The 12,572-nt window shown below is 32.7% G+C and overlaps 1 protein-coding gene and 1 pseudogene across 1 annotated transcript; one reads left to right on the forward strand and one right to left on the reverse strand.

Annotated features, from left to right (window-relative positions):
* The first annotated feature begins 3,103 nt into the window (after positions 1–3,103).
* Positions 3,104–3,869, forward strand: LOC107886395 (ATP synthase subunit delta', mitochondrial-like; annotated as a pseudogene).
* LOC107886394 (lon protease homolog 2, peroxisomal) lies at positions 3,851–11,494 on the reverse strand. Its single transcript, XM_016810344.2, has 17 exons — positions 11,307–11,494; positions 10,547–10,659; positions 10,357–10,465; positions 10,018–10,187; positions 9,613–9,704; positions 9,280–9,459; positions 9,116–9,199; positions 8,691–8,818; positions 8,368–8,569; positions 8,080–8,286; positions 7,310–7,440; positions 6,830–7,043; positions 6,024–6,326; positions 5,584–5,778; positions 4,924–5,169; positions 4,628–4,729; positions 3,851–4,341 (listed from the first exon to the last, which is right to left on the reverse strand). Exons 1-17 carry the CDS (start codon positions 11,411–11,413, stop codon positions 4,258–4,260), a joined length of 2,667 nt encoding a protein of 888 aa, XP_016665833.1. The 5' UTR covers positions 11,414–11,494; the 3' UTR covers positions 3,851–4,257.
* Between the last annotated feature and the right edge of the window lie 1,078 nt (positions 11,495–12,572).

The following is a 12,572-nucleotide window of genomic DNA, read 5'->3' on the forward strand; positions in this document are numbered from 1 at the left end:
AATTCAAAAAATATAAAAATTAGTTAAAAAGCATAACAAATATATAAAATTTATTTAATAATAAAAATTATAATAATATTCTATAGTATTTAGAATTTTTGAAAAAAATTAGCTGCTGAAGTGGCATACACATGAACTGTCACGTCAACAAAGTTAACAAACGTCAACTTTTTCATTTATTTCGGGTGTGATTTGAGAAAAGCACAAGTTTAAGAGTTAAAATAGACAATAAATAAATAAATAAAGGGTTTAAATGACTTTTTTTGTAAAGTTTGAGGGCCTAATAAGTCATTATGCCTTATTTATTTTTGGGTAAACTACCTGATTGGTCATCAACTTTTAAGGTGTTTTCATTTGGGTCACTTAAAAAGAAACCTTTGCAATTTCTTCACCTAACTTTTAGGGCACTTTTATTTTAGTCCGGCACTTTTTAGGTTGCTTTCATTTTGGTAATTCAAAAAAAAAAAAATTAAAGTATTGATCAAGGTAAAAAAAACATTAAATTGCAAAAGCAATAAAACTACGTTGAGTCAATACACACTATGTTCACTTAACTTTTTTTTTCGATAATGAAATTTTAAAATGTTAAAATCAATTAAATAAATCATTGAATTTTTTGATCACTTTATAGTATCAATAAATTTGTTACTATAATATTGAAATTAATTAATTTAACGCTTGGATGACTAAAATAAAAGTGCCCTAAAAGTTAGATGACGAAATTGTAAAGTTTTTTTTGACCAAAATAATAACACCTTAAAAGTTTGGTGATCAATTGGGTAGTTTGCTTAAACATAGTGGTTAGTATTACGACATCCCTTTGAAATTTTTTAAATTGTCATATATATTGAAAATTTTATCACACTGTATGCATATGGAAACAACATATTTAGAGCATAAAGGTATGTTTGAAAATAACATTTAATAAATAATAAAATGTATGGTTTGAAACTAATTAATATAACAAATGAAATATGTAAGATTAAAATAAAAAAATAGATTAAATTGTAAGTAAAACAAAATTTAAACATTTAAATAAATACATCAGATTAAGAATACTAAATGAGGCCAATTATTTATCACAATGTTGTCATCAATCTTGAGTTAGTGTCGAGTTGATTTATGACATCAACTCAATCAACAACATTATTAATATTAGAAACTCTTTCACACACGTAAGTATATAAAAACCACGTATTTAGAAGACAAATTTATTTTTAAAATTAGCATACAATAAATAATAAAATGTATGGTTTGTACAATTGATGGAAGTAATAAAATATATATAATAAAATTAAAATGTATAAATATATTAAAATAAAATTTTAGTTGAGTGGTGGGTTCAAATCCGATAAAATTAAGAATATATGCTAATTTCATGAAAAAAAGTTAAAAACATAGGCCCAAATTTTAATTCTTTAGGGAAATAGGTTGTGGATGTGATAAAAATGCGCGTTTTTAAAAAAAATACTTTCTACAAAAAGTGCTGACATCCTTTAATTAGATAGTCAAGCATTACTATTTTCATCCTTAAATCTCAAGTTTGACTCTTATCTCAAACACAGTTTTTTTTTTCATGTGTTCCAAGTGTTTCTTTTTTTTTTGTTAACTTTTAATATTTAGTTATTGTTTTGTAATTAATAAATATGTTAGCTTTCAAATTTTCTTATTTTATTTTTAATTTATTTTTTAATTAATGGGCCCGCACGGTGTGAAAGATTAGTTTTTAGACTCGCTACGATAAATACCTTGAATTTTTTTATTTATATAAAAATAATAAATACATAATTATATAATAAAAATATATTTGATATATTTTATTATGTCAAAGATATTTTTAATTAATAACTCTTTTATTTATAGAAACGAAATAATAAATATGTAATTATATAGTGAAAATATATTATATATGTTAAAAATATTTTAATTTTTTAAGAGAATCAACTAATTTTATTTATTTATTTTTTCTTTTATATAATTTTTATATGTCAATATTTATTTTTTCACTGAGTATAATAAATTTTAATATTATAAAATTAAATAATTATTGTAAATATTAGTATTATTTTTACATGTAAAATATTTTAACATAATAAAATATATCAAATATATAATTAAATATTTATTAATTTATTTATATAAATAAAAAATTATTAATTAAATAGATGAATTAAGAGTAAAAATTTAAAAATACTATTTTTATTAATTAAAAATATAAAAAAGCTTAAAATAATTTGAAATAAAAAATAAAAAATTGCTTAGGAGAAGAATTAAACTTTAAGAGTCAAAGATGAAACCACTACTATTTAATCATCCATAAAAAAATAAATTTTGTAAAAAGTATTTTTCAGAAAATCTATTTCCCTAATTTTTATCTTGAGATATTCCTAAATTTGTCGTTCAAAATTCAAATCAGCATATTCTTTTTATTGAATTTTTATTGAACACATGGATTGTCTGTCAAATTGTAAAAACAATCTACTGTAATTGGAAAATAAAATATGTATATATAAGTGAAGGCGGAGAACAGAAGGGTAAAATAGAAAACAAAGAAGTGAACAGAACACCAGTGAAAACCTAGTAGGATCCACCGCCACCAAAAGAAAGCGTCTGACCACGTTCCCGCAAGCGTCGAGGTTTCTCCGCACACGTACCTGCAAGATTCCAACTTCATCGAATCATGGAGCAAAGTTATACCCAATTTGGACCCTCCCAAGACTTCATCTGCTTTCTTCACCCCTTGCCCCGCAAAAGAGGTTTGCTTTTTTTCTTTTTGTAAAAAAATGGGGTTCGCTTGGGTCTTCGTAGTGCGATTAATGGCTATGTATTTGGCGTCTGGGTTTTGGTTGAATTTAGTTTTGATTGATTTATGTATTTTAATTATATTGATCAATTACTTGAGTTATAGCTTAAACTAATAATGGTCATTTACTCCCTATATTAGCAATCTTATAAGTATTTACCAATTATGCAATTTTTTTCAAACATTAGTTCATTATCAATTTAAGTTCATTTCCGCTTTTAACGTATACCATTTTCTTTCATATCGGACCAATATCCATGCTTTAGCAAAGTTATTATACTAATTCATAAGAAGTGAATCATGGTCTATCCTATCATATTAGTTGTTTGTTGCAATGGCTATGGCTTATGGATTGGGAATGTCTATCTCTTCTTTGTTCTACCATATATCATTACAGTTCCTGCCAATTTACGAGCAACTTTTGTATGTAATATATATACAATAAGTATTTGGGGTGTTTGAATAAAATTTCAATGTGGGAGACATCATATTAATGAATTTCTGACTTACGGTGCATCTATTTTATCAGGTCGACATGGTAATAGTTCCTGCAACAACTGGGCATATGGCTGTTTTGCCTAGGCATGTACCTACAATTGCTGAACTCAAACCTGATGTGTTGTCGGTGCATGAAGTGAAGGATGTAACAAAATATTTGCTCTGCAGTGCCACCAACTTTGTTGCTGATATTATTACCGTGGAAGCAGTGCCACTCAGACCGCATCGAGTCTGGTTGAGTTCACCCAAAAGCTTGGCTCAGCCACTACTGATTTGGAGAAAGCTGAAGCCCAAATAGGCGTTGACGTTCACAGTGCACTCAACTCTGGTATTACAGGCTAATACTTCTGTACATAAATCAACGCAGCTCACTCCCCGTATTGCTTTCCGATTTGTGCATCAACTTTTTTATATGCCGACTTCATCAAAATTGATTAAAAAAAATGATCCTATCCTTGTTTTATGCTTTCATACAATAGAAGAGGCTGGTCTGTTGATCCCAAATAACAGGAACCAATCAGTTTATGAGGTTTTGTTTTGGGAAATAAGTAATGAAATGTTAGGTTGCCTTGCGTGCTTTCATTATAATAATCACATCTCATCCTTGGTTTATAAATAGTATATGTAATCTTATTTACACATAAATCTTAAACACGTAAGACTATAATGTTATTAAATTATACAGGAAGAAAAATGAAGGAAAACGAGAACATATTACAAGGGGAGCTGTATGCTAGCCTCCGAAATTCAGTGTGTTAAAAGAAAAGGAAAAGGGAAACGCATACCAGCAATTTCCACCCGAAGCTTCCCAACAGAGGTATATAAGCCTTATTTGCAAAAGGTCCATGACAGCTGAGCTTTATTTCCAAACAAGACTATAAATAATTGGAATCTGTGAACAGACAAAGCCCCGAACAAACAATTTGGTCACCAGAGACATGCTTGAAGCAGCTTTGTCATAATTTTGAGTGTTGTCTCCATGGGGATCCCCCATCAAACGCCTGCTCCAACACATCTTCCATTCGCTTGGCCAGCAGAATCTGGTGAGGGAAGATGGTCAATTGTTTTCTCAGTTGCCTTATTTATATGTTTGAGACAAAAAATCCGATCAATGGGAAAAATGTTATCACTAATGCAAGCACTCAAATCATTCTTAGGTGTCATCCAGATTCTAGTTCGAAAAAGAATGCCTGAATCCCCCAGTAATTGCCAAAACTTATGGGCAAACAGAACCAAATTCAAACTACATGTTAAGATGCTGACTGAAAATATAGAAGTGCAGAGATATTAGAGTAATGTTTGCTTCAAATACGTGGGAAAAAATACCTCTAGGTTGGAAAGCACAGACGCAGGTACTTCAACTAAGTCCTTTAGATTTCTCTCTGGTAGAATAACTCTCTTGATACCATGACGGTGTGCTGCTAGTATCTGCACAATTGATATTCGGGGAAAAAATGTTGAAAAGAATGAGAAATAAAAGCAGTTTCAGTCAATCTTTTTGTTATTGCATATTCTTTGACGAGAAAAGATTTTGATCAAACATAAGCAAATATTATTATCGATGATGAACATATTATTCTCTTGCTATATATATACACAGTAGCTCATGAAATAAAACACACCTTATCCTTAATACCACCGACAGGTAACACAAGACCTCTCAGTGTCATTTCTCCAGTCATTGCGGTATCTGCTCTTACACATTTCTGACTAAACAAAGAAACCAGTGCCGTTACAAGCGTCACACCGGCTGATGGCCCATCCTTTGGTACAGCCCCAGCTGGAAAATGTATATGAATATCTCTACCCTGCAGCACATTTTTTTCCTCTGCAGGTGCCAACTTAAGATCTGCTGCCCTGGCTCTCACCTGAAAAATAGGAAACACTTTAAAATAAAACCCTTAAAAGAATACAGAGTTATTTGAGTTTGACAATTATACCAAGAAAGGTGCAATGGCAACCACACAAGAAATAAAAGCATAATTAACAACAAAGAAGCAGAAGAACTGACGAGAGTAATATCAACGAGCAACTTGTATATGAGGTCTGTTTACAGAATCAACAAAAGTAGACAGGAAGTGCTCTATTGCAACTTTTAGATCAATCAGGAGGTGTTGAAGGATAAGGTAGTAATTTTTAGAAAACATGCATGATCCTGATCCAATAAATAATATGCCCACACCAGCTACAGTTTACGTAGCAACTTTTAAATCACCAGCAGCATTCATGGTGATGGATTTTGAATCAGACAAATGTAGAAAATGTGATCCAAGAACGCATACCCATGTCAATGCTATTTTAGCAGATTCTTTAATAACATCACCAAGTTGCCCAGTAAGATGTAATTCACCATTTCCAATCATTGCTGTAGCCTCCACAAACTGAACCTCTCCTCCGAAATTGGTCCAAACAAGCCCAACAGATACTCCGGGAGTGGCAACACGATCTGCAGCTTCTCGGTCATCAAACCTAGGAGGCTGCATTAGAGAGTACAAGCACCTCATTCGTATTAAGAAAGAATGTGAACTCAACCTACTGTCAGCATAAACTTACTCAAGCCTATGGACCACATCATACATGGAGAGTTTATGCCTAAAGTGACGGGAAAAGAAAAACTGAAAACCAAAAATATTTTTTTCACCACATTTAAATGGACCCAATTCTAAAGGTTTTAAAAAGTGAATATCCAGATAAAAGAAAAGAGTTTGTGAGGAATTATTACCCCCAATATTTTTTCCAGCATAGCCTCATCAACAACTAAACGTGAGGAAATTTTGAATGCAGTTGATATCTCATTATTATTCACACCCATTGGAAGGACTTCCATTTCCATCTCAGCTCCCTCAGCAAGCCTGTTATCCAGCAGAGGAGAAGCTAGCTTATGAACATCTTTGCTAACTGAGACAGCCTGTTCTTGTTCAGCAACTCTTACAGCAGCAGCGCGAGCCAAAGCAGCCAAGTTCCTTTCGAGATTCCGGACACCAGCTTCCCTGGTGTACCTCTGAATAACAAGTTTAACCATGGCCTACCACAATAAAAGGCATTAAGATAAGATTACTTAATATAACTTGGTGGAACTGGAATGCAAAGAAATAAATAAAATGTGCTGTACGATACAATATAACTCGATGCTTATATTAGCTTATTTTATCTTGATCTTACTGACATCTTAATCTAAATTTTAAGTAGAAGAGTTGAAGAAATAGATGCCTCTATGTTCTATTAAATTTTGAAAATGAAAGAGCTCAGACATCTTCCACGGATATAATCAACAAATATTACAAAGTAACCTTAGCCTTCAAAATGAGATGGAAAAGACCTCCATACTTGATATTAGTACTAAATCCTAATAATCATTTATTCAACTGAGATAATAGGGAAGCAAAGACCAGCTCACAGGTTTCTAAAAATTATCTCCATGCTCAAGGGTAGTCATAACAACAGGTGTTAATGAACTTAAAGACACCCAATATTATCAAGTATGGAAGCACGCGCCTAAAAAAGACAAGATTGAATTGTGATAAATACCTCCGGAATTTGAAGGTACTCAGAATTCAATCCATGCTGATCCAAAACTCGTGGAATCAAATGTTGCATGGCTATTCTTAGCTTTTCTTCAGCGGTATATCCAGGCAGCTCAATGACTTCCATCCTGTCCAAGAGTGGAGGAGGAATAGGCTGCACCCTATTTGCAGTAGCCACAAAAATCACCTTTGAAAGGTCATATGGCACATTCAAATAGCTATTCAACCTCAGTTAAAGACCACGAAAGACCAACTCACACATGAAATGGGTTTAGTGATGGAGATGCAAATACGCACGTAGAATCAATAACAATGTCATATATACAATTCAAAAAAGGGTCAAAGAATAAATGTTAAATAAAGTCCTCAAGTTAAACAGCAACGCAAATTTTCAAGGATTTACTAATAAAGATCAATAAATTTACTGCTGGTTTCCAAGCCAAAGTTCACCATGATAATCTAGACATAGAAGAAAGTAGGATACTGGTCGTTGAAAGAATTATTCTGCTCCGGATCAAGAACCTCCAGTAGAGCTGAAGCTGGATCACCACGCACATCAGAACCTGTCTTGTCAATCTCGTCCAATAGCATGACTGGGTTGCAAACAGCTACTCTCTAGAAGCCAAATAAAATCAGTATGGTAAGACCAATAACCATTGGCATATAGTATAAATCCAATAAGGATATTGAGAATCTTAATTCACTGGGGATTCAGTTCTCCAAACTTCAGACTGTCAGCCTATGATAAATTTCATACGGCATCATACAAACTTAAATCATCATTTAGTTCTAAGTGGTTTTGTCTGATTCTCAAACTAATTGATGAGGCAAAAAGAACCATAATACCCTACATATATTAATGCAGTAATGCACAGGATCACAATACCAACAGTAACGCATAGAAAACTGCTGTGGAGCACACCCATACAATGACTTGGTAGAAGATAAAAGCTGAATACATCAACTTCTAGCATATTTAAGAGTGGAAATTAACCACCGATCAAAATCAAAACTGGTTATGCTGTTAAAGAGGAAATACAGTCTAATAAATCATTCAGCGAGAAAATAGAACAAGAACATTTCTCAAAGAATGGTTAAATTGCTAATGGTGTTCCACTGAAACAAATGTAGACCTCTAATAATTGATATTCTCAGTCAGCTCACAGTTGGGGAAAACAGCACTCCGAAACCTGTATGCAATAGAGCAGAACATAAAGTCTAGAATCACATTATAATACAAGAAACCCATTTTACCTTTAACCCATCAATAAGACGCCCAGGCATACTTCCAATATATGTTCTCCTATGCCCTCGGATATCAGCCTCATCCTTGACACCACCCAAAGATATGCGCACAAATTTTCTTCCCAAAGCAGCGGCGATCGATGATGCTAATGATGTTTTCCCAACACCTGGTGGGCCAACAAAGCACAGAACTGGACCCCTTGCATCTGGCTTAAGCTGATTGCAATAATTCAAACCAAATGAATATATATAAAATTAAAAGGTATCAAAGCAACAATAAATAGATAATTGGTCAACCTTCCGAACAGCCAGATATTCGATTATCCGTTGCTTGACCTTGGATAAACCATAATGGTCACAGTCCAGACGGTCTTTCGCAGCCTTCAGGTCCAATTCCTGTTCCTCACTGGCCTTTTGCCAAGGCAGATCAGCAAGAAGCTCCAAGTAGACACGTGAACTATTGTATCCAGGTTGTTGCGGTGGCATTTTCTTAAGCCTCCTGAAATGAGAATAATAGACAACCTTGTTAAACATCATATCCAATTAAAATAGAATATAACAACTTTGGATCACAAAACGAGTTTCACAAAATTTGCCACTTATGCTGTCTATTATTATACCTCAACTCCCTCTGTGCATGCTTCCAGATATTTGAAGGCATCCCCGCACTCTGCATCTTTCTTTCCAAGGCAGCCAAATCATCCTCATCATCATCATTGTCTCCAAGCTCCTCTTTTATGGCCCTCATCTAGAATATATTTCAAAAGTCAAATGCTTAGGCAGGTAAAACTTAGAAAACATGAAATGTACATGCAAAAAACCAAGAAAAGGTTTTTCCAGCAGCAAACATAGCTCCAAACACGAGACATGAGAAACCCCCAAAAAACTATCTTTACAGGTGGACCATCTCCACAACTACTGATGCTATACAAACGGCTGGAAAATAACAAATCATAAGTTACTAATTAGTCTGTTACTGCAAAAAACCTGTAGCACCCTCTACTTTCCACTCCCTAAAAACTTCCAGCTGTTGAAGAAAGCTAACCTGTTGTCGCAAAAGAAACTCCTTCTGTGATTTTGACAATTGCCCTTCAACCTTTTGTGTAATCTTCTCTGCTACACGTATTGACTGCAAATGTAATACATTAACTGGATAAAGTCCAAAAGAAGAATTAAACTGACAATGTTAACCATAAGTAAATAGCTCACCTGTAGATGCCTGTCAACTAACTCAGTAGCTTTTGAAAGCCTTACTTTAGGATCAACAGAATCCAACATAGAGAGCTGCTCTTCAAGACTCATCTCAAAGCTAGCAACAAATATATCAGCCAATTTGTGAAGAGGAAGTGTCTCCAAAAGAACTTTTATTCTTCCACCAGTTTTTTGTTTCTGACAGTAGGCACAAAGACATGAACTGTCACTAGAATAATAACACAAGAACATAGCCAAGTTTGCAATCAACAAGAGAACTAACAATCTTTATTTGTTTCGTGACATAGGTCAGAGACACTGATAAGTAAACGAACAGATTAAATATTTTACCTGCTCAAGAACAGAAATAAGCTCCATAGCAGTTGCTTTGAATTGTCGAGACAATGTTACAAAATCTGGATCTTGCTCCACTTGCTCCATCTCTAAGCACAATTAAAAGGTTGAAGAAACTTACAAACGTGAACAGGATACTAAACAGTGTTACAATTCCAATGTTCTCAAAAGGAACACTTGCATCTAAAAAGCAGGATATCATCTCTCTTGATAAAATAAACGCATCCAGAGTTAATTCTAGCCAAAGACCATAGGACATAATCTTTCTTCTGGTACTAGAGATTGAAAAAGAGACTAGTGATACCAACTTATTATATTTTTAATTTTGCAACAGAAAGAACACCATGCACTCATATTTTTAGTGATTGTGCTTAGAGAAGAAAGAATGTTATGCCAACTTACCAGCCTTAGTCATCTCAAGTGAAGATATCTTTGCAGTGCAGTAAGGTCCTCGTGTGCTAAGTTCCTCTACATTGAATCTGCATAAACCTTCAAGGACCACAATGTACGTGACCCTCCCACTCGGTTTCTCCACTCCTCTTGACAGATGCAAAGCACGTGCAGCCACACCCCTGGGATATCAAAATCAAACGTAAGTACCATAAGTATAGCCTTATCTCACTAGAAGAATAAAAGAGTAAATGTCAAGGCCTTGAATATTGACATAAGCAAAAAAGAAATAGGCTTAATGAAACAATATCTGAAAGCACAAAACAGTTGTAGATGATTGATTGAAAGTACCTTTTATGCCAATGAATAACTTCAGGGTGGCTTTTCCCATCAACCTTGTGAGCATCTGATGTGCTAATCTGAACTTTTGAGCTCCGCTCTCCAGATTCACTTCCTACACCTGAAAAGTGGTTTAAAACCTCTTACTAAAAAAAACTTTAAGCGTTCGTCTTGGTAGCAAAACAAGTCCACAAATAACAACCTTGAGATAACACAGAATCCATCGAAGTCATCTCAGCAGCATCTCGAACTGGAAGAATCCCAATTAATCCTTTCTCTTCTCGCTGCCATAACTCTTGCTCCACCAATTTCACACTGCAATGGTCACAATAACAAATAATGAACCAATCCCGTCATTCTACCAGCTCCATTGCTATTATTCAGCTAAAATAAACAGATAACTCAAGTACAACTTAGGAAATAGCTTGAATTTCCAAGAACTGGAAGTGAATGGAATATGAGCTCGAACTAGAAGACCCAAAAACTCCACCAATTTCACACTGAAAAGGTCAAACCACTTTTTCTCTAATAACAAATAACGAACTAATCCGTGATTCTACTATCTCAACTTTTATTATTCAGCTAAAATAAACAGAACATTACATAAAACCCGACGTTTAGAAAAGAATAACTCACGTACAATTTAGGAACTTGAATTTCTAAGAACTGGAAGTGAATGGTTAATATGAGCTCGAATTAGAAGAGTCGAAAACTTTTAAAGCCATGTACGTTTCACGAGAAAAAAAAAAACAAGAGGAAAACAAAGCCTGATATTATACGTAAGAACCAAGGGAATAAACTCGCAAAAAAAAAACATCCATTCTACTTTTAAAAAAAAGAGAGAACCAAAGAAACGACCCTAATTCCAAAATTTGAAGCCATAAAAATTTTTCCCCATTTTTGTGTCGCTGGTTAATAGAGTTTAGTCAAATACCCAAAAGAGAACAAAAAGAAAAGGAAACCTGCTATGTGAAGTGCAGCGAATCCGAATAAAGGCACCAGGCAATAAAACTTTGTTTCTGAACGGAAGAATCGCTAAACGACCTGGCAGCTCCACCGATTCCGCCATTTTTAAAAACCTTCGTTTTCTCAGAGGAAATTAGAAATAGAAGAGAAACCAGAAGGAAAGAGAGACTACTAATTTGTTTAGCTGACAGTTAACCATATAAAATAATAATAATAAAAGAGGCTTTATTGTAACTTGGATCCTAAACTATATCTTAAATTTCAGATTGATCCCTAAAGTTTTTCTATCATAAATTTATCTAAAAACAATAAACAACATTATATGTAAGTAACACATCTTCATTGTCTTGTTAGTTAAATAAAACAAAGAATGAACTGAAAAATAGAAGTTTAGTTTAGAACTCAATTTACAAAATCGAACAAGATTGAGTTTATCTATATAAATTTTCGACTTAAACAATCTAAATTTTTTTTTCCCGATTGCTCCCTGTTTGAGCTTTATTTTTTATTGAAAGTGTAATGTGTTTTTCCATTTCACCTAGTCTGAAATGGTAATAATTAACTATATTTCTAATGAAATTTTATTTATTTGAATTTTTTAACAATAACTTTTGTTCCTGATTGATTAAATAACAAGCTTAACGAAGTTCATTAAACTATGGGGTTTCCTTTTCACATTTATCTATATTAAAATTCAGTATACATAAAAATTTAGAAATATATATATATATATTATAAAAACTTTAAAGAATTAGTTTTGAAATATAATCTTTTATAAATTTTAATTAATAAAAATATTTAAATTAATTGAGGTTAAAGTTACAAAAATTTGACCTTCATAGGGAAAAAGAGTATTTTTACTATAACAAAACACGGAAATGAGTTGGTGTGACTTGATTAAGGTAAGTAAAAATATATTAACAAAATTTAAAAAAGTTTGATATAATAACTAAATATATATAGCTTAGTTGAAGTAATAAAGTTAATATTTTGGGTTTAACTCTCATCACATGCAACTGGTTTTTAGATTTTATTTAAAAAGATAAATTTACCTTCAATGGACTTAAATATTCAACTTTATCATTTCAACCAAAGCATTATTTAATTTCTATATGAATTTTTAATAAGTATATTTGTTAAATTATTTTTCACTCAACTAAAACTTAGATATTATTTATAAAGCTACACCGTCAAAACGTAAATAATAATATAGAATTAATTTGTTTGGCTTTAATAAAGTAAATATATACCATCTAATATAA

Source organism: Gossypium hirsutum, chromosome D08 (assembly GCF_007990345.1).
Source record: "Gossypium hirsutum isolate 1008001.06 chromosome D08, Gossypium_hirsutum_v2.1, whole genome shotgun sequence".
NCBI lineage: Eukaryota > Viridiplantae > Streptophyta > Magnoliopsida > Malvales > Malvaceae > Gossypium > Gossypium hirsutum.